This window comes from Sycon ciliatum, chromosome 1 (genome assembly GCF_964019385.1).
Source record: "Sycon ciliatum chromosome 1, ocSycCili1.1, whole genome shotgun sequence".
Classification (NCBI taxonomy): domain Eukaryota; kingdom Metazoa; phylum Porifera; class Calcarea; order Leucosolenida; family Sycettidae; genus Sycon; species Sycon ciliatum.
Genome location: NC_088643.1, coordinates 41,838,317 through 41,861,505, shown reverse-complemented (window position 1 = coordinate 41,861,505; position 23,189 = coordinate 41,838,317). Strand labels below are relative to the sequence as shown.

At 46.7% G+C, this 23,189-nt stretch overlaps 1 protein-coding gene and 1 long non-coding RNA gene across 2 annotated transcripts in view; one reads left to right on the top strand and one right to left on the bottom strand.

Moving 5' to 3' along the window:
• The window catches only part of LOC135806996 (uncharacterized), a 39,564-nt gene that overhangs the window by 6,143 nt on the left and 10,232 nt on the right, over nt 1-23,189 (top strand). The window contains exon 2 of the mRNA XM_065321097.1: nt 21,872-23,031. Coding sequence (XP_065177169.1) covers nt 21,872-23,031 — 1,160 coding nt within the window. The remainder of the gene's footprint in view (nt 1-21,871; nt 23,032-23,189) is intronic.
• Nucleotides 13,651-15,175, bottom strand: LOC135826650 (uncharacterized). Its single transcript, XR_010555332.1, has 2 exons — nt 14,909-15,175; nt 13,651-14,757 (listed from the first exon to the last, which is right to left on the bottom strand). It is a non-coding gene; the product is annotated as an uncharacterized LOC135826650 (long non-coding RNA).

Below are 23,189 nucleotides of genomic sequence, written 5' to 3'. Positions count from 1 at the left end.
ACCCAAATCTCCACGACGTAATTGTTGATAGTTTACAATGATCCTTCTTTGCTTTCTCTGTTGCCGCCGCGCAACATGGCTATGTCCCTTCATTTTAATCTTTGTTCTACACCTGTGTGTGTTGTAATCGTCGATAGTTCACGCCTTGTTTACAATGATCCTTCTTTGCTTTCTCTGTTGCCGCCTCGCAACATGGCTATGTCCCTTCATTTTCATCTATGTTTTACACCTGTGTGTGTGCACTGGAAACACCACTTCATCTAAATCAAAGTTCCTGTAGGTATGAGGTGCTTCTGAAGCATGGTTTGAGTTGTTGTCCAACAGGCCAGGCGATGAAAAGACAACTAGTCTAAGGGGGGAGTCGACGAAAAGACCAGTCGTCGAACAAGGTTGTTGGCCAAATTGTGAGACGGCGAAAAAGGCTGTCGGCGAATGGAATTGTCGTCGAACAGGTTTCGACGAAGTGTCGTTCGTCCAACAGGTTGTCCGCGAACAGTCGTGACACCCTAAACAGCGAAAAGTTGCAAAAAAATTGGCGAGCATCTTTGGGAAAGGGCCAGGGCCCCTACCCTTAAGTTAAAGGGGCACTCCGGCTTCATTTTCGACGCCGAGTTTTCGATGCCAAGACGAAGGTTGGTGAAAGAGAAGACCCCTCGAACAAGAACGAGTCTCCAGAAGCGATCGAGTCGAGCAGGAAGACGACTTTTGAATTTCGGCCGAGCGAGCGCTGATGACGTAATGAGGGATTAGCTTGCCAGTGGAAATGCATCTGCGCACATACATTTCACATACTTTTTGGCCAATTTTCAATCGAAGAGGAGGTTGTTTTCTATGTTCTCTCAACGTCGTGAGCGATCCCGTCTTCTATACCCTTCCAGGTACCCTGAAGGTCCTCCAGAGGAGAATTTATCTCCATCAAAGCGTTGTTGATCCGCTAAATTCGTCTCGAGACATATTCACCCAGTGCAGTGCTGACAAATGCAGAATGTTGAATCTGTGATAATTGTCGACGATGGACAGAAAGGTTGATAGCCGCTGTCGCAGGGAAAGTGAAGCTGCTGGAAGTAACAACGGGGAGCTTGTTAGCATCACTTGATCAAAGCAGCTAGACGGAATCGGGGAGTACTGACTATTTGTCTCGCCCTCAGTTTAGTGAATTTTATGATCAGAAAATTTTTCGATCAGGATCCCTTCTACAAGATGTGTAGTACAGGTGATTTCTGAACTTGACGATATGGAGACCGACCAGTTGTCCTACCAACAACGTGTACCTGCAGGAAATTCACCCAAGGCTATTGCTAATGCTATCCTCTTCAGTGGCTGTTGTTTTTTTAGTAAAAATATGTTCACTTCTCTCAACATATTCCTGCATGGCAGCAAGAAGGTGCGCTATGGAATTCAACGCCATAATCTTCGCCCAGCTGTGGATGAAGCATGGTCAAGTCATGGCAGTACATATACTTGAACCAGATGAGAAATTGAAGTTCATTTGTGAGTCAAGCGTTGTCTTTTGCCGTGGCACAAATTGCTGAAGAATCCGAGATGTTCTTGGAATTATGCACATGGATACTACCAGAAATAATAGTGGCATGAACCATTGTGGAATGGGACAGCTCACGGAGAATACTGGAATAGCTCAAGTATCTCTAGGCGATTGTAAATCCTGTTCTGGCTGATAGCTTCGGCCTGCTGCGCCCGTCCATGTACAATGATGGGAACATGCATTTCTGTTTTCTACATATTTGCTCTCTACTGTACTGTGGTATTACAGTTGCAGGTCCCTTATATAGAAATATGTTCACCCCCCACCCCACATACCCACATAAATAGGAACTAACAATTTCACTGTTGGACTCGCCGGTGGCTAGAGAGCAAAGGATGAATTTATAGCAAAGAAAAGGACCAGGGAACTACAAGTTACGCTATAATGTCCACGAACTATTTCACTGTATTTGAAATAATTTTGTTTGATACCCTGAGAACTCTGAAACTTTGCAGCACTGTGGATTATATGTGGATACAACATTTATGGAAGGAACACATAGTTCAAATAATTATAGCACTGGATTGTTGAGATTGTGAGCACATTCCAATCAGTATTCTACATATTTATAAGCGGTGGCAATCGTTAGGAATAGGTCGTGAGTTGTCAGAGTGCTCTAGTATATGAGAGAATGTTTTGTTTGTCTAATCGACGGCTCGTTTGAAGCCAGAGTTGTTTGAACTTGCTTCAGTCGACTTGATTCTAGACAGTAGTCGAAGGAGTACTATGAAGTATACACCAGGCGTAGTCTGTAAGCTATCTCGTGAGAATTCTGTCGGTACACATCAAATATCAGCTTGCAAAGATGGCTCCTCTCTGTTTCTTGAATGTATAGTTGGACTGTGGCTCCAGCGATTCCCTTCTCAGAGCAGGTACCATACCCAATGCGGTCAATGCATATTGGACAGACCTGTGTGCACAACAGAAATAGTGCAGAGAAATCTCTCAGCTCATGAACACATCAGTGAAGTTTGAACTGCCGTTGTTTGTGGCCATCAGTATAAACCTATCGACTATAAGAATAATGTGCAAAAAACCCTCTATAACTACAGCTGGGGCCATGGAATTATAAAGCATCTAACTTAGGGTACTGCCAATTCGGGTCGGAGTTGCGTTCGAGGCCTGCAATTCATGATGGCTATCGTATGTTGCATTGACCAGAGATCATATAAAACTTCCATGCCACATTGAAACACGCACTACTTTCGAGTACTTTGGTATCCCCCACCAAATGGGCATTCGTTCTCGGGGTGGCAGGCGTCACCATTCGTTATGCCTGGATCAGATTTCATTGACCCCAACTGTCATGAAGAATCATTTTTACTTCGACTGGATTTCAGTACAAGTTAGTTGTAGAACTGCAGATTAAATTTTGTTGTATTTGGGCAACCATTTCTCTACAAACGCTCTATTTGGAAAATATTTTTTTTAATAAAATACATGTCCAAATTCCACATTTACCCAAATCGGAATACTTGATCACGTATTCACCTACACGGAATGTTTAGAAAATGCCAGGGAATAGGAATTTGCTAACGAGAACTCCAGGCCAGGGTACTAGCATGAACAAAACAAGATAAAAACTCACCAGTATACTTGTAGTAATTCATGTCGGTGTAATATTCACGATAAGCAACGAGGCACCCTCCGATTTGGTCAAGCTGCTTTGAAGTCTGGTTGTTCAGGTGATACAAACGGGCTCCCTGTTGTTACTTCCAGCAGCTTCACTCTCCCTGCGACAGCGGCTATCATCTCTCTCCAGCGTCGACAATTATCACAGATTCAACATTCTACATTTATCAGCACTGCACTGGGTGAATATGTCTCGAGACGAATTTAGCGGATCAACAACGCTTTGATGGAGATAAATTCTCCTCTGGAGGACCTTCAGGGTACCTGGAAGAGTATAGAAGACGGGATCGCTCACGGCGTTGGGAGAACATAGCAAACAACCTCTTCTTCGATTGAAAATTGGCCAAAAAGTGTGTGAAATGTATGTGCGCAGATGCATTTCCACTGGCAAGCTAATCCCTCATTACGTCATCAGCGCTCGCTCGGCCGAAATTCAAAAGTCGTCTTCCTGCTCGACTCGATCGCTTCTGGAGACTCGTTCTTGTTCGAGGGGTCTTCTCTTTCACCTACCTTCGTCTTGGCATCGAAAACTCGGCGTCGAAAATGAAGCCGGAGTGCCCCTTTAAGCAGGTACTGGTGACGGGCAAATGCTGCCATTTGGCGGAGGGTGCGTCGCAACCAAGTACACGTAGCTAAGCGCACAGAACACACCAATCACCATGCATGAATGCCTGTACAGGGTGGGCCATGGCGCGTGGGCTCACGGATTCACTGAAAATTGGGGCAAAATGAAGAAAATTGCACGTTTTCCACGGAAAATGCTAGATTCGCGGAAACACATGAAAATCGCCGAATTTGTCACAGAATTGCGATTTTGCAAGGGGACAGTCTGGTCTGGTGGTGGCTATGCTAGCTGTACAGTCCATCATGGGTTGCAGCCTGCATGCACTACCACTTACAGCCTGCATGCACTACCACTTACCAGTCATCACGCACACGCTTTGTGACTAGTTCCGTTGCCTTGGTCACCGGTCGGACCCCCCAAAGCTTCAGTGCTGGAGCGGGGTTGATGAATCGTAGCGCGGAGATGACGACCTTGGACAAGACGCTACATCGGAAGTAACCGCTACGAGCCAAGTTTCAACGCAAAGTGACCGTTACCGCGCGCAGATCTCACCTCGGGCTCGGTAAAAGAACTGAGGTCCGCTCATTAGAGTTCGTCTCCTTTCCAAAGATAGAGCAGCCCGAGCCTGTTGAATCAACTCCCAAACGTCGCTTCGGTTCTTCCACGGAGGCTGACCACGATGCCATTATTCAAGCGGCAGTTCCCAAGAACACTCGCAGTGCCACTTAGTATTGGTTGCGCATGTTGCGTCAGTTCTGCGAAGGACGCGGACAGGACGTCATCAATTGGAAAACCGTCAGTGGTGAAGTTCTGTCACCCCTGCTAGCTGCATTCTATGTCGATGCGAAAATGCAGGACGGCTCGCCCTTCTCCAAGAATAGTCTCAAAGCGGCACGCAGGGCTCTTCAGCAGCACCTGCCGAGTGCTGGGCAGACTATCAACATCTTCAACGACCAGATCTTCTCAAGGGCCAACAAAGTTCTTGACGGAGTGCTGAAACAGCGAAAGAAGGATGGCCTCGAACGTCAGGTGCAGCACAAGGCACCAATATCTGAGGCGGACTGGAAGCTGCTACAGGAATATTTCAGCGACATCGACGACATCAACGACGCAGTGAAACTTACCTATTTCGTATGGTTCCATCTGACGTTGCACTTTTGCCTTCGTGGAGGTGAAATGCAAGTGGCCATCAAAAAGGACGACCTCGTGTTCTTCACCGTCGACGATAAAGAGATCCTGAAGTTGGGAACGTCGTACATGTCAAAAAACCATCAAGGCGGACTGCGGGGCACGGACTGGTCATCTGCTGGAGTTATTGAAGAACCGCAGCAGATAGCAGCTATCAAACGGTACGTCTCCAAACTACACCCTATTATGTTGCTCAAATTTTCCAGCGTGCCGTGGGTAAACGTGAGCTCTCGAACAAAACTCCCTGTTGGGTTGCAAAATCTGCGCTATCGCATAACTTGCTGTCCACGATAATGAAGCGGGTAAAGGTATAGTTTAGGGTCCCAAATTATTTTAGTGGGCCAGCATGCTCTACAGAGTCCCAGGCATGCACATTACACACACGAGACATGCATAGTACAAACAGGGCATGCGCAGTGCAAACAGGGCATGCGCAGTGCAAACAAGGCATGCACCAGACAGTCGAGGTCCACAAGGTCATAATAATTGGGAGCATGCAGAGCTCAACCACAACTTGGTGAGTTTCCATTTAACCCAGCTGCTGTCGTGTTAACCTCGACTGGCTCGAGTGCATTGACCTTGTTGACCTCGAGTGCATTGCGCATGCCCTGTTTGTACTATGCATGTCTCGTGTGTGTAATGTGCATGCCTGGGACTCTGTAGAGCATGCTGACCCACTAAAATAATTTGGGACCCTAAACTATACCTTCACCATGAAGCATTTGTCACCCGCAGCTGGTTTGTCCCAGCCTTACACCAACCATTGCGCAAGGTCTACTTCGATCACACACCTGAAACAAGCCGGCATACAAGATCGCCAAATCTGACCACCGTAATGTACAGTCGTTAGAAGCCTACGATCAGCCATCGGTGAGTGATTCTGTTTCTATGGATGCTGCAATTTCTTGTAAGCAAGCTTCTGCAACATGTACATGTAGCTCTGATTCGGCTGCTGCTGACAGCGTTTCATTGGCTACTGGTACTTGTATGCATAACCAGTCAAGGACTGAGTCGTCTGCTGCGATTTTTCCCTACCTCAATGCACCTGGCTCATCAGCATTTCTTAACGGTCCAATTACGTTCAATATACATGCTGAGCTATGCTGAAGCGCAAGCACTCTTAAGGGGGCAGCCTGGTCGTAAAATCCCTGAAAAGTCGAACTTGTTAATTCATATCGAGTGCTACATCAGTTGAAGAGCATGAATAGCTGCTAAATCTCTGAAAATTTTGTCTCGATCTGACCAGCCGTTCAAGAATTATGGCCGAAAATGTGCCCTTGCAAGCTGTGCACGCTGTCATTTTTTGGCAGCACTGTATTTGAATGTGAGCAGCCCGTGCGCAACTTGTCGTATCATGGAAACACGCGAAAGTGTGCAGAATTTTGCTCCAAGTCCAAAAATCACGTTTTTTAGCCGTGCAGCAGGACTTTTGCCAGCACCCTCGCGACGTAGATTTGTGGCTTGATTATTGTAGTTGACATTGATTTAGTGACTTTGGCAAGTTTGTCGTGTCAAGAAGTCAGGTAGGATTCAGTACTAGGCAGTAGTGGAACGTGAGTGGTAGTCTTTGCCGATTTTTGAGGGTATCCTGGGTTTGGTTTGCAGCGCTGTGGAAATGGCTTGCTGTGGAGGTCCCAGCACTGGATGTTGTATCAATGGTACGACCTCGTAGCACGCCCTAAACCTAAAAAAATTAAAAAATTGACTTGGGTCTGTGTGAGTCTTTGAGAGAACGCCCACTTGTGCCGTTGTGACAGATTCCAGGGCCGCGTAGAGGGGCCCTATCCCACCACCCATGGCTGCTTCTGGACTTTTTTTAGGTTTGGATCCCGCGCACGGACAGAATGGGCAAGAAAATGTGAAAAAAATGTAAATGCATTTTTTGGGCTCCTGGGTGACTTGCACACCATGGCACTATGCCGGAATCTTGAGTTTTTTCTGGCCTGGAAAGCCTTGAGGCGCAAGAACTTTTAAATCATGTCCAGAGGGCCAGCATAGTGGCAGGAGTGTGTGGTGAAATTTCACTCAAACCCATTGAGTTACGGTCAATTGAATGCCATATGAAATTTACGACCAGGCTGCTACCTTCTCTCAAAATGCGAAGACTCCACTGTAGCCATCCACTATATCCATACATCTTCACAACACTCTCCAAACGGTCTCTGGGCTACACCAATCACGAAAAGAAAAAGAGATATTAAAATTATTCGAATTTTCGGGCAAGACCCATCTTCAGGAATGTAGTTACTGCAGACAAAACAGAGATTAGATAAGTGACAAATACAAACATTTTGGCCAAAAAGGTGTAAGGGGGGGGGGGGAAAGATAGCATGAAAAATATGTGGGGGGGGGGGGCTAGGTGTTGAGGTAAAATTTCACCTTAGTCAAAATATCAACACGGAATAGATGAAGAGATAGCATGAAATCCAGGAGCCAATGTCTACAACATGATAGCATGATTGCACAAACATTGACGCCTACGCAGCACTTACAGCAACACCTGCATGATGATTGTACAAGAGCCCCTACAGCAACACCCATAGCATGGCAGCATACACCCCCGGGAACAAGAGAGAATGCATGAAATGAAGAACAACAGGAGCACCCGCAGCAGCAGCAGCAGCAGCCACAAAAACAAAGAACAACAACAACAAAAACAATAACAATAACAACAACAACAACAACAACCACAGCAGCAGCAGCAACAACAACAGCCACAATACTACAGAACATTGAACTTGGCATCAGTGATGAGTCCACACATCACCCAACAACCGCCATCCATTGTCACTGTTCACCGCTGGCTTGCGCTTCCTGATATAAATAGCCTCCATAATGCGGCGGTCAACATACGATCGCTGTCTTCCGGCAAGAATCTGTGCACTACAGAAAGGCGAGTGGGCCGGGAAGGTGTGGCGTTTCCTCCGATAATGATTGCCAAATGGCTTCCCAACTGTGGCGTTCCTGGCTTGTCGATGTAAGTGTATATGGAGTGAGGTATAAACCAGTTTACATACCAGTTTATCCACCAGTGTATATACCAGTCTATATTCTCTCCATCGAAGTACCATGTTACAATTATGGAAAATACAAGTCTGAAGTGTTGTGGGGGGAGAGATGGGAGTTTGTGTACAAACTCAGTCTAACGATGTATACGTGGTGACTTAATTAGCTCTGCATAACTGTGCATAGACTGTAATACCTGACAGGCTGTACCTGTACAATCATAGGATATCACTGTCATCACAACGGTCTAGGCTAACAAGCTGACCCCCAGTTCTTTGGCGACCGACAGTACTGTCCTAGTCTGTAGTTGAGTGGACTATGTGCTGCTGCCTGGCCTGCCTGGCCTGCCTGCATACACTCAGTGCAGTGCTTGACTGCCGACTGATCAATGCTGTGCTATGGCCATTGGCCGGCATGTTTTGGCAACGACTGTAGTACTATAGTACTACTAGTAGTAGAACACCTGGAGTGATGTACAGAATCCTGCGCGTTGCTCGTCTCCACACGAACATGACAGTTGAACCTAAGACTTGGTACAATCCACCACGGTCGATGGAAACTGAGACAAAATGGTAGAGAAAACAGTATGTACACGATGACATACATGTACTGCATGCCTCTGTAGGCTGGTGCACCAGTGTGCTATGACAGAAACTCCTGAGTCCTTGAAGGCTATTATTATAGATCCCCTATAAATGTATGCTTTCACTTTTCAGTCTCAGATCTGTTATCAGAGATCACCTTCAATAGGGCTTGATAGTGATGACTTCAAAAACGGCCAGGGAGTAGGGAGTTGACATCAGCTTTCTATTTTGGATCCACTAAGGTGTAATAATAATACTAATATAATTTTAACTGGTTTGAGGGAAAGAGACAAACGGGAAAAGTCTGAAGAAAAAATTGACTGTCACCACCAGGATTCGACCCAGGGACCCTCGCTTGTAGCCGGCGATGCTCTAACCACTGAGCTATGGTGTAGTCGTCATCCCAGCAGAGACCGTTCAACATTTTCTTCAGACTTCGTAACTCACACTTCCTGTGAATCCACACAGGCGGGTAGGACGCAGCCCTCACTGTACCCACACACTTCACGTACAAACTAGCACGCGGGGAGCCCCAAGTCATAAAATATTAACTGTTTTGAGGGAAAGAGACAAACGGGAAAAGTCTGAAGAAAAAATTGACTGTCACCACCAGGACTCGAACCAGGGACCCTCGCTTGTAGCCAGCGATGCTCTAACCACTGAGCTATGGTGTAGTCATCCCAGCAGAGACCGTTCAACATTTTCTTCAGACTTCGTAACTAACAGCCTTGGCAGCTCCCGGGAACCACTTTCGATGCTACGCCAGTCAGCGAGGCAGGCCACCTGAAGCTCCTGGGCGTCACCTTTGACTCCCAGCTAACATATGCGAAGCACATCCGCACGATCCGCTCCAGAGCACAGCAAAGCCTAGGCTTCCTGCGGAAGGCCTCTGCTATCCTATAGTCCATTTCAAAAAGATTAGCAATCAGGTTTTGGTCTTGAAAAGTATGGAGATAAGGGAAATTTGGACAACAAAGTACATAGAATGGCTTGTTAGGACATGGCAAATTGTTCTGCGGAGGTTTCGGAACAATTGGACCAGCCGTTAAGGAGTTAGAATTTCGGCCAGGTTTCCGGCCTTTTTTCTTGGTTTACGATTTGCCCTGGATGTCAGTATCGATTTTTTATCAAAACCCACGATTTATCCTTTCCTTTTTGGTCTTGTGGTTATGAATGCTGTCTGCTGACCATGAAGTTGTGAGTTCAAATCCCAAACTACCTTCAAGTCAAACTTTTTTTTCATTGTTTTGGTGATCACGCTGGTACAAAAAGTACAAGCCAAAGAAGAAGGTGGCTGCGCCAAACGACTTGTTGTTGGAGCTCGCGTTTCCTGCCGAACTAATACTTACTGACACTTGACTGGTTCACGCCATGTGAACACACCCACAACACTGAAACGGTGTGAGTGAACACGGAAGTCATCGCGCTGTAGCTACGTGTTGTTGAATACAACGGCACATCGATCGATCGATTTCTCTTTGAGAATTATTTTAGTATTTCAAGATCGCCAATTTATTTGAATTTAGGAGTCAACGCCGTCTTCTATCAGCTTTTACAGGCGTCTGCTTTTCTCAAAATGTCGTCGAAGTCACACGGATAGCTTTGCCAAGTCATGGCGTTGGGAATGAGTCTGTGTCGATGTCGTTTTCGTCACATCGTGAGAGTAAATTGCATCGCAGCTCAAAGAAATTGGGCACGAAACGAATTGGGACCCATCCCGCTCGTCAACATTTACCACACTTTCGACATGTCCTCTCTGACTCCATATCGATACGAGGAAGAACTCGTTTGTTGTAAACCAGACGTACATGTACTGACGTGAGTGAGTTGTCATTTTTCATGCTTTTGCGCGGATTATTTCTTCGAGTTCACAGTGAGTTTTTCCAGCCAGCTCTCGAGCGCGCATACGGTAAGACGGCAAACTCCGCGGGCGATCGCCAGGATTGCTAATCTTTTTGAAACTGACTATAGAGCCCTCTGGCCGACTCCGAGCCTACAATGGGTTTGTCCGACCTGTGCTGGAGTGCTGTCCCCTGGTCTGGCTTGGTGCGCCACCCTCACACTTGGCCAAGCTAGACCAGATCCAGCGACGAGCCATCCACATCATCGGATCGGGCTCCTGGCTCCCTAGTCTATCTCTGCGGCGGACAGTGGCCTCGCTTGCATACTTGTAAAAGCTATTCTGCCTGGATGCGGACAGCCCGCTATAGAAGATCCTCCCCCCTGGTGCCCAACGTCGACCTCAGGACAAACAGCCCACCCGCGTGTCTGCTCAGCCTACGCACCCACACCAGCTATCGACTAACCTGCCAGCACGCACCCGAAACAGCTGTCTTCGCGCATTTCCTGCCACCGCTGTGCAGACATGGAATGCTCTGCCCCAAAGCATACTGCTGAGACCCCCACACATGGAGGGCCTGCAAGCCTTTAAGTGCCGTGTCCACCGTCACCTCCAGCTGCACCACTCGAGCTGGGCAACTGAGAGCCTCTAGCAGACCTCTCACACCCACCTCAGCCGTAGTGCACACACCGCGTCTGAGACAGTGTCTTTTTTGAAGTTTTTCGCTAGCTTATATACTCTCTCTCGCTCTATGTTGCGGCACAGTAGCTCCCTTGTTCATGTAATAGCTGGCCTACTGTACCAATTATGACTTTGCTGGCCAAATAGCTGAGGCTGCAGTCACCTCACCAATCATCTCATATTCTCAATGTTCCTTTTATTTTACTTAAACAAGTTTGCAACCTCTCTCTCCCTCCCTCTCCCTCTCCCCCTCTCCCTCTCTCTCTCTCTCCCTCTCCCCCCCCCCCCCTCTCTCTCTCTCTCTCTCTCTCTCTCTCTCTCTCTTGCTCTCTCTCGCTCTCTCGCTCTCTTTCTCTCTCTCACTCTCTCTCTCTCTCGCTCTTTCTCTCTCCTCTCTATCTCTCTCTCTCTCTCTCTCGCTCTTTCTCTCTCCTCTTTATCTCTCTCTCTCGCTGTCCCTCCCCCACCCACTCTTGGTGCGTGTAGGTGGCTATGAAGTCGAGACCCTAGGTCGGCGGAGCTCCCTAAACCTCACCACCACTGCCACAATTCAGGTTGTGCGTGCTTCCCCTAGCTGCATCTCATGTTTGGCATTCAGTGGTCTTTGTAAAAATACTCACACTTCCTGTGAATCCACACAGGCGGGTGTCTTATCTTGTAGTTCTGTGGCTCCTGATCACGATGGTGTTATCCGTTTTTCTCTTCGATGGCTGGAAGTGGGTGAAAACTTGAAAAGAAGGTGCCCAAAATTGTCCCGAAGTACCGAGTGACGTCACGCCGGACTTGACCTTCACGCGTACATTCGTCGTCAAAAACGAAGTCCAGCCCGTGTGCTGTCGATCGAGCTAGCTGTTCCAATGTACGGTGCACGTGTGCCTTTTGACCTGTAACACAGATGGGTACGTCGTACCGAAGGAGAATGCCAAAGAGGCAGAGACCCACGTGCAGCTACACAGCCAAATCAAAAAGCAGCTGAGCTTTCACCTTTTTGACTTCTTCCGCGAGGATCTAAGTTTTATTTTGTGAGCACGGAAGTACGTCGTTGTTTTGAACTTTTCGTGTGAGGAACAACACGATGATGAGTGCGTATGCAGTAGAGGTGAACGAGTATCTATTTTGACCAACCGATCACTCATTCATAATATTCGATCGAGTATCCGATTATTTCGAGTATTTTATCAAAATTCAAAAGCGCTAGATTTGTGATTTCTCGACCAATAGACCGATCCCCTTATTATTGTCTGGGTTCGAGCAAGGGGGCAACTCCGCAGGCGATAGTCGCGTGGGATCCTGCTGCACACACGCGACCAACCTCACCTCGGCTGTGTGTGACTTCTCGCATGCGAAGTGCAGAGCACGCGAAATTTACACGCAGTGCAAGCCTGTTTACAAAAAATGCCACAAGGACTTTTGATTTGAGCTGTTTTGTTTTTGTTTAGACGTCTTCCTTTTTACGACTTCAGGATGCCTTCTCAGGATCATTGCTGCGTTCCTCACTGTCAGAACAGGAGGACGAAGCAAACAAGTCATTTCACTCCTTTCCTCGTGTGGAGCCACAGCGGCCTGGAGCAAGGGGATCCAGGCTATTCCCCGTGAGGAAGGACGTAGTTTTAGGATCACTCTGAATATTTGAGTTGCAGCGATCATTTCGATCCCGAAGTCGAAATCGTTTTGCCCAGCTCTACAAGGGCAGGATGAGTCCAGGAAACCAAACAGCTGTCCTACGGTACCAGGTTTGCTTTTCGCAAGAGAGTGGAGTCTGGACGCTCTGCTCCCCATGCTCGCAAAACAGTATTTGCTGAGCCTAGTGCAGTTCGGTCATGGAAGTGCAGCGTCTGCATCACGAGCTCCCCATGCTCGCAAACCAGTATTTTGATGAGAGGCAACGGCATTTTGAGTTGGAAAGGAACCTGGCTTACTGCAGTTTGGTCCTGTAATGGAAGTGCAGCATCTGCATCAGGAGTTGGCAGCAAGTAGAGCTCGTGTACAGAGTCTCGTGGAGCAGTTGGACGATGGGGTGAAGAAAGCCGAAAAACAGCTTACGTACAATAACATAAAGAAAGACTGTGAGCCGCTCCAGTTTCTGACTGGTTTGCCTTCAGGTGTTTGGACCGCTCTGTGGGACTTCTTTGAGCCTAGCCGAGAAAATGTACTGCGCTGAGCCAGATCTGCGAAGACGGAAGCTGAGGGACGGCGGATACAGTTGGAGGTGGCCGTAAATCGCCAATGAGCATGTAATGGAGGATCAGCTGCTATTGGCATTGATGTGTCTAAGCCTGGGCCGAATGGAACAGAAGCTGTCATGCGTGGCACAAGTTAATCATCCGTTTCACAGTATAATATACTATATAGCTAGCTGAGCTGGAAAGATGTCTTGTTCCTCCGTTTGGGCACGATCCCCATTTGGGCGAGCTGGCGAGATGTTCAGTCATCAATGCCATGTACCGCAAGACATTCTGCATTGTGGATGAAACAGTTATATTTTGTAATGCACTTAGGGTTCTCGCACCGGCACAACAAGACCCAACAGATCCTTGCGCTGTTATTTTCTCCCATGGTAACATTGCTGATCACAACACCCGGTAGCCAGTCGCAGATGCAACCAAATCAACCAGGTTCTCTTACTCTTTTTTTCCAATACTGAAACCAAAGGTATACCAATATTTGCATCGAATGCAGTGATGATTTCAATACTGTCCACTAGTACAACGCATTACCAGACTGGCATATAATCATGATAATATTATCCATTTCGCAATCACCGTCATTGCTTTCTTAGATCTTCAATCATCAATATCGGACCATAAACCGTCTATCATCTTATATTATATCATCATTAGTATCCTGCTACTATCCTCCTCTAACAAAGAGCTCGAAGGAAAGAAACAGCGGTCTAGAGGCGTAAACAATATCTGTCAACGGAAGTGTCCTTGCTGTGCTGGTGTGTTTATGCTTCGTGCATTAGTTCGGCCAAGAGCGCATTGTGGTGGCGGGTTGAGGATGTTAAATATACTAGAAAATAGTTCACTCTGAACATGCAGGGGGTATATTCATAGGTTCGAAAGAGCCGCACGCACACTTTGCTGCAGACAGCGGCAAGCTTTGGCTCTTCGAAGCGGCAATCCACTGCGCTATGCTTGCGATTAACAGCAAGCTTCAACTTTTCAAAGGTATGACTCATCATTGGCTCTGGGGTAATGTTCCTGGAACAAATGCCCCATTGCCAACTGAGGGCCAGGGAGCTCGCAATCTGCCTTCCTGGGCGAGAAGTGTTCCAGCACAAGAAGCAGCACGAATACATGCTGACAAAGACCACCATCACCACCAGCCAGCACACAGCACACTGTTCTTCAAACACCATCCACTCCGTCCATGTGTTTGCACTGTCCTCCTCTAGCTCTTCACGCTCAACAAATACCACACACTGCTCATCGGGTTTTTTTATGCTTCCTCTGGGTTGGCTAGCCCTTCGACTTGACAAAACAGCGATCACCACTGCACTGCTATCGTCACCTCATAGCAGTCGCTTCCACCAGTGGCTTTTCCTGTCTTTGCAAGGTGTCCAAGGATGGCTGCTGTTGTCACTACAGGCAAATCAGAAGTACTTTAGTGGCTGATGTCCAACCAGATCGTTGGAAAATCGATTTTTCCACTTCAGGGCTGCTGATCGCGACTTGGTGACTTGGCAGCACCACGGTTACCTTCATAGAAGATGGCTCTGGAGAGGAAAAGACAGACCAGAAAAAGGTTACTATTATCTTCAGCACCGATCGCAAGGAGAAAGAAATATGGTCTGCTGTAGCCTAGGCACAAAATAAATCTCACAACACGATTCGCGATTCGAATATTTCAACAACAAAAAAACTCACCTCTGGAGTAACTCCTGTTTGTGGCCCGAGATCGTTCCCTCCCGCGCCCTGAAAAAATCCTGCAGCGGCATCACAGTCCATGTCTCTCTCGGAGACTCTGCTCATACCAGCAGGAGGTTTAGCACCGCTCGAAGCCATCGCAAACTACTTGAACTAAGCAGAAGACATTCCAAAACAAACCTGAAACACACTGTCAAAGATGCTGTCACGTTCAAAAACTAGCTCGATCGCGAGTGAGGTTGCCCCCGTGCTCGAACCCAGTATAATAAGGGGATCGGTCTATTCGGAAGAAATTATCTGTGAGCATAGAACAAAAGTCACCAACGTCTTGTACAGAGTGTAGAGCAACGATTTTCACCAGTACTTTCAATATCTCATTATTATTATTATTATTATTATTATTTTAAAACGAAGGTAAGTTATGGGTCGCAAATATCCACGCAAACACACATCCAGTCATAATAAGGCACTTGTCATAAGTATCCGAACGTTTTCGGTCCCTTCTCATCAAGGATTATACAGGGAATGGCTCAAGCTGGAAAGACTAAAACTTATATAGCGTAAAGATAATTAGATAACAACACTCGTGACAATGTGGAAAATTATCAAGTTTAGCACGACACAAAACTCGAAGGAAAATAATAATAGTGACAACAACATAGTGAGCAAATTAAGTTACATTGTTACCACCTCGACGAGGAGTAACACCAAACAATTGTAGCGACAACACATTTTCTTTCTGTACGCAAAGTTCAGGATCTAACTTACGGATATACAAAGCTTCTAACACAGCCAAATGTAACGCACATCTACCACGTGACAATATTGAGAAAACATTATCACTGTACAACTCACGACAATTGGTACGGGCTGACAGATGTTGCTTGATTGACGAAGTGCGATTCTTAGCTCCATTGGGTGTTGTCTCCTCCAATGTCCCGTCATCTCGCCTCTTCGTGGCATCACCACTATCTGTCTCTTCGCGTTTCCGCGGCCTTCCACGTTTCTTGACACTAACCGTTGGGTGCGCGATACCCGGTGTCCTTTCCGTTACGTCTCCTCCATTGCGGATTTCTATTGAGCTTCTTACTCCAACTTGTCCGGTGTCCGATATTGAGGTTAGTTTTCGTGGTCTACCACGTTTTCGAATATTAACTGTTGTTGTCACTTCCGTTGTCGTTGTACGTTCGTCCTCATCAGTCCGTATTTTCACTTGGCTTCTCGTCACCCTTTCCGACGCCGACAGATCCTTTGTCAGTTTCGGTGGTTTACGTGTGGGTCTTTCACCATCTTTTATGCTGTTCTCAGCTGGCCCGTGTCCTACACACGCAGAGGAGGACGGGCATGCAGTCACATCTTCACGGGAAGAGGAAGATCCACCGATGGACTGGACAGCACATTTTGGAGGACGACCACGGCGAGGACGACAATCGCGCGCATCAAGCGGAACACAACTTAACGGCACATGTTGACGAATGCGTGCGCCCAGGTGCTGAAGGGTTCTACCTACATACCGATCTTCACATTGTCGGCATTGAAAGAAATAGATAAGGTTACTTTTACTAAGGGCTAAAGGACGCAAGCTTTGAATCGAGCGGATTCATGTGCTCGTATGACGTGGTGAGCTTATTTACTAACGTGCCACTACGGGAGACCATTGACATCTGCGCAACAACACTGTACCACAATAAGTCCATTACTCCGCCGTCTTTGAACGAAACGGAGTTTGTGAAACTCATGTTAATGGTTACGTCGGGCGTTGAGTTTTCATTTGGCAACGTTATGTATAAACAAATAGATGGCGTTGCCATGGGCTCGCCGCTTGGTCCTGTATTGGCTAATATCTTTGTAGGGTTCTGTGAAGCGTCCATTAGTCCATCATTGTGGCCCTCTATGTACTGTCGTTTTGTAGACGATGTGTACTGTCACGATGAGGATGAGGATGTCTGTGGGACTTTTCTACTAACTCTGAATAGTGTCCACCCGGCGTTGAGATTCACGTCGGAAGCGGAACAAAACGGCAGCTTATCCTTCTTGGATGTACAAATATCACGGAATATTAACACTAAGAGTTTGGACACCACTATCTATAGGAAGCCAACGTTCACCGGCCTCTACATTCCGTGGGGGAGCTATAATCCAACGAAATCGAAGAGACATCTTGTGAAGGCGCTAGTTTATCGTGCACATAGAATATGTTCCCCTCATCTATTGCAGGACGAATTAGACAGACTGACATCAATATTTACGAACAACGGCTATCCAAAGGAATTTCTGGCCAAGCTAATCAACGAAAAACCGGTGACAGACAAGCCTATCCAATTTGGACCTGACCGTTGCCCAGTGGTGCTCCGTTTACCCTGGGTTGGCACCGGTTCTGCGCGCGTGGAGAAGGATGTTCGTGGTATCGTATGTCCATCATATCCGTGCGTCAAGCTGTACGTCATATTTGGGACAGTGCGTGCGTTCGGTGTGAAGAAGGATGTTCTACCTACCCTTAGTAAAAGTAACCTTATCTATTTCTTTCAATGCCGACAATGTGAAGATCGGTATGTAGGTAGAACCCTTCAGCACCTGGGCGCACGCATTCGTCAACATGTGCCGTTAAGTTGTGTTCCGCTTGATGCGCGCGATTGTCGTCCTCGCCGTGGTCGTCCTCCAAAATGTGCTGTCCAGTCCATCGGTGGATCTTCCTCTTCCCGTGAAGATGTGACTGCATGCCCGTCCTCCTCTGCGTGTGTAGGACACGGGCCAGCTGAGAACAGCATAAAAGATGGTGAAAGACCCACACGTAAACCACCGAAACTGACAAAGGATCTGTCGGCGTCGGAAAGGGTGACGAGAAGCCAAGTGAAAATACGGACTGATGAGGACGAACGTACAACGACAACGGAAGTGACAACAACAGTTAATATTCGAAAACGTGGTAGACCACGAAAACTAACCTCAATATCGGACACCGGACAAGTTGGAGTAAGAAGCTCAATAGAAATCCGCAATGGAGGAGACGTAACGGAAAGGACACCGGGTATCGCGCACCCAACGGTTAGTGTCAAGAAACGTGGAAGGCCGCGGAAACGCGAAGAGACAGATAGTGGTGATGCCACGAAGAGGCGAGATGACGGGACATTGGAGGAGACAACACCCAATGGAGCTAAGAATCGCACTTCGTCAATCAAGCAACATCTGTCAGCCCGTACCAATTGTCGTGAGTTGTACAGTGATAATGTTTTCTCAATATTGTCACGTGGTAGATGTGCGTTACATTTGGCTGTGTTAGAAGCTTTGTATATCCGTAAGTTAGATCCTGAACTTTGCGTACAGAAAGAAAATGTGTTGTCGCTACAATTGTTTGGTGTTACTCCTCGTCGAGGTGGTAACAATGTAACTTAATTTGCTCACTATGTTGTTGTCACTATTATTATTTTCCTTCGAGTTTTGTGTCGTGCTAAACTTGATAATTTTCCACATTGTCACGAGTGTTGTTATCTAATTATCTTTACGCTATATAAGTTTTAGTCTTTCCAGCTTGAGCCATTCCCTGTATAATCCTTGATGAGAAGGGACCGAAAACGTTCGGATACTTATGACAAGTGCCTTATTATGACTGGATGTGTGTTTGCGTGGATATTTGCGACCCATAACTTACCTTCGTTTTAAAGTATTATCCGCCTCCGACCTCTTTTAAAAAATTATTATTATTATTATTATTATTATTATTATCAAATTTTTGATAGGGCAATCCCCACAGGCCTAATGCCTTCTTACAGGGTACACACAAACTAACGTTACTTGCGGTGGTGATTGCATCGTCCAAGTCATAAAATACTGACTCAAAGGCATGCATAATGCATGCATACCATGTACCAGTCGATGAGCGGTACAACAGAAGTTTTTGAAAAATAGAATGCCAATACTAAAAAAAAAAAAAAAAAAACGATCGAGTGCAAAATTTCGAACACTCGCTCGTTTGAAATTTTCGAACGAATACTTGAATATTCGAACTAATCGTTTCACCCCTAGTATGCATAAAACAGTACTCCTCCGGCCGGGAATAATAACACAACCAACCCGAGCCCCAAAGGAACGCAATGTAGGTACGTGAAGGCGATTCATCTGGCGATGTTGCTGAAGATGCAGATGACAAACTCCGACGTCTTTCATTTCAGAGCCGGGTGGGCAACACCGCCACCTTCGGCTTCGATACAACGACATCATTTTCAAGCACGAGGTATGTGTGTCACACTAACAGCAAACAAACATCCTTCCACTCCTTCGTAATCACAAATAAAACAAAAGAGCTGGAGCTTCGTGGAGGAAGTACCAGTGCGACAAACTGCTGTCGACTTTTCTTCATTTTGTCCCTTTTTGGCGTTCTCATTGTGTACAACGTACACATCGAGTGTCCGAGTTCAGAAGGCAAGTGTGCACCGTACATCGAACAGTTGGCTCGATCGACCAACACACGGGCTGGACTTCGTTTTTGACGATGAATGTACGCGTGGAGGTCAAGTCCGGCGTGACGTCACTCGGTACTTCGGGACAATTTTGGGCACCTTCTTTTCAAGTTTTCACCCACTTCCAGTCATGGCAGAGAAAAAAGAATCACACCATCGTGGTCAGGAGCCAAAGAACTACAAGATAAGACAAAGAAATATTTTTTGGTGACAGTTCCCCTTTAAATTAAAGGAGAAGTTAAGGCAAAAATTAAAATTTCACCAGTTGTAGTCTTCGGGGTGCTGAGTCGAATGGTCGTGGTCCGAGGAAGCTGAGATGCTCCCTTCCTACTTGAATCCCAATCGAACTCGCGCACTTCCACCGAAACTGGGTGACTGCGCCCTACTAGATGGGGATTTGTATGCAAAATGTCACTAAAAGCGCCATTTCGTTCTTATAAAAGCACGGATGACAGCGATTGGCCCATATATTGTAGTCTTTTGGACGCTGAGTCGACTGGTTTTGGTCCGGCAGCGTTCCTCCTTTATTCCCAATTGAACGTGGTTGAACAAGCGGTCACGTGCTCCTGCGTACACCAGTCACCTGGTCACCGTGCCTGCAGGGTACAACTTACTAGCCTGTTTGACCTTTTTTGGGTGCAGTCCTGTCACTCGAGTTGAACCTTGGTGTGAAAGTTGTCGCCTGCTGGCATGGTGACCAGGTGATTTGGGCACCCAGGAGCACGTGACCGCTTGTTCAACCATGTTCGATTGGGAATAAAGAAGGAGCGCTGCATCGCAGCCTTTTCGGACCAAAACCAGTCAACTGAGCGTCCAAAAGAGTACAACATATGGGCCAATCGCGGTCATCCGTGCTTTTATAAGAACGAAATGGCGCTTTTAGTGACATTTTGCATACAAATCCCCATCTAGTAGGGCGCAGTCACCCAGTTTCGGTGGAAGTGCGCGAGTTCGATTGGGATTCAAGTAGGAAGGGAGAGTCTAAGCTTTCTCGGACCAAGACCATTCGACTCAGCACCCCGAAGACTACAACTGGTGAAATTTTAATTTTTGCCTTAACTTAACCTTTAATAATTCACTGGTTTGAGGGAAAGACACAATCAGTTAATAATAATAATATTCTTTATGGTGTGCAAAGTTGAACTCAAATGGTGAGCCAATATAATTATGATGAAGAAAGGAAAAGGACAAAATGTAACGAGTTATGAAAAACTGTCCACCAACGTAACCAGATCGTATACAATCAGCGAGTGCGACAAAATGGCACAAAACTGACAAGGGAATGTCTCTGTACTCCTTGTCAGTTTTGTGCCATTTTGTCGCACTCGCTGACTGTATAAGATCTAGTTACGTTGGTGGACAGTTTTTCATAACTCGCAACATTTTGTCCTTTTCCTTTCTTCATAATAATCTTTATTTCAGGATTACCCAAAGGCTAACGCCTACCTGGGGTGTGACTTTGCTATTGCCTCAGTGTGTGGGTGCATAGCAACCCACGCATGTCGTATGCATGTGTGACTTTTTCTTCGCCACCAATTGTCACCCCACCCCCATTAGCCAACCCAGTCAATTTCACCGGTTACATCACCTTGCTGTGAGTATAGCCTAGTTCACATTCGACGCAACGCCGACGGTACGGGACGCAAGGGCTTGTCGGGAGGGCTGGGGCGAGCTGTAAAATCCTGTACGATTCGTACGACACGACATGCAGCAGTTGTTGCGACGTTCAACGTCAAATGGTGCGAGTCATAAGGCACGGTCCGTGACGGGGTGACTTTCGGACCTAATTTCTCGTTTTTCGGATTTTCTCTTCAATTATTTCTCCTTGAAAGAAGCGGAATCAAGTCCACAATACCAGTTTTTTATGGAGACCAAAAATTAGCCCTGAAAGTTGTGGCTTTCAAATAATAGCCCCAGGAAATGATAGAATAGTTTGTCTGTCAGGCTTCTGAACTATTCCTAAATACAATAAGTGACCTGAGATCTTAAGCTGCTAAAATTCAACTCGAGTCGTGCTAGCCATTCTGTGAGTTATCATGGGAAGTGCAGTGTTCGAAATGCTAAAAATGTCCAAGGACGTATCGGGAGTAGTCGGCGCACGACGCCGTCTCCTGCTCACACTCGAATTGCAGCCGTTTTGTACACGTGCGTCCCCGTCTACGCCCGCCTACGGTATGAAAAGTTGGATCGATCTAACTCTTCCCGTCGCTTCCCGATCTGTACATTAGTACGGTTGTGTTCCCGTTCCTGGTGTTCACATTGGACGCCGTCAGACGGCCCGTGGCTTCCCGTCGATCTTTACGTCACGTCCCGTCGCGCCCCGTCGAATGTGAACTAGGCTTAAGACCGCTTGAAATGTTCTTGCATCCATACAAAAACTGAACCCAAGTGGATCCAGTTTTTGAATATTTGAAATTGTTGCTATGCTGTGACGTAGCACTTGCAATACCTCTTCCTGTGTGACTTCATCTCATGTGACTTTTCTCTTCATGTATTATGTTGATAGTGAATGAACACGACAAGCTGGGAATCGTGTTATACGACGAGGAAGTGACATCAACTGGTTCACTCTGGAGGATGGATGCGAGCGGAAAAGCCAAAGCGACCTCTCTCATTGAGCACATGGATACAGAAGTAGGCACAAATTTATGTGGAGGACTTGTGGAAGGGTTGGCCATGATTGAAGATCTGCAGAAAGAAAAATCCAGTGGAGACGCAAATGCCGAAAAGAAGAATGCATCTGTGTCGTCTATTCTTCTCATGACGGATGGTCAAGCCGATGTGGGCTTCACCTCACAGCAAGAAATAATTGCTTGCTTAACACAACAAGCCCGCCATGGCTTGTATCCTTCTGGCAACTACCGTGCTCATAACAACTTCCCAGCTCCAGCACAAGAACCGACAGTACCATGTCCACCATCAACACAACGAACAGTAGAACCGAGCCCATTACAACTGCCCACTCTACCACAAGCAGCAGTAAAACAACCACTACCATCCCTACAGGCAGCGTCGGCACCAGCAATAAAACCTGTAGTAACATCTACAATAGCTAATTCTACTGAACCTAGTGACGTTGTGGCTGCAAGTATTTACACATTTGGCTTTGGTGCCAATCACAATGCCGAGTTGTTGCAAGCAGTGAGTAAGGCTGGTAATGGAATGCACTACTACATTGACTCATCGGAGAAGATTCCAGAGTCCTTTGCCGACTGCTTGGGTGGATTGCTTAGCAGAGTTGTGAGTAATGTATCCCTGGAAGTCTCGGCTGTGAACAATTGTAACATAATCGAAGCCTATGCGGGCCAAAGTACCCAATCAAGTGGTAGTGGTGTTGCCATTACATTGCCTCTGGCAGATATCCAGTCAAAAGAATGCCGCGACTGTGTGTTCTGCTTGGATCTGCCTGATGTACCCAATGAGCTTGATGAGTTTACTATTCTCAAGGCTAAGCTGACCTGCTTCAATGTCATGAAAAGTATGCTGGAGATGAAGGAAGCCTCGCTAGAAGTACGCAGAGTTCTGGAACTTCCAGATGATCTCACACCCAATCCGCAAGTTTACTGTCACTATGACCGCATCAAATCAGCTAAGGACCTTGAAAGTTATCACTCATCGGCGGACAAAGCAGAGCTTCATTTTGCAAGATACCAGCTATATAGAGCGGTAAGAACCATTGAGCCTGGTGTTTTTAAACAACCGTGAAACAAGGCACGTGTTAAAATGTGCATCTAGTACACGGTGTGCATTTCAAGAAGAAGTACCGCTCTCCTCAAATGATAATCCGATCAAGCGAGTGAATGCCAGGCCGGGCGATGTACAGC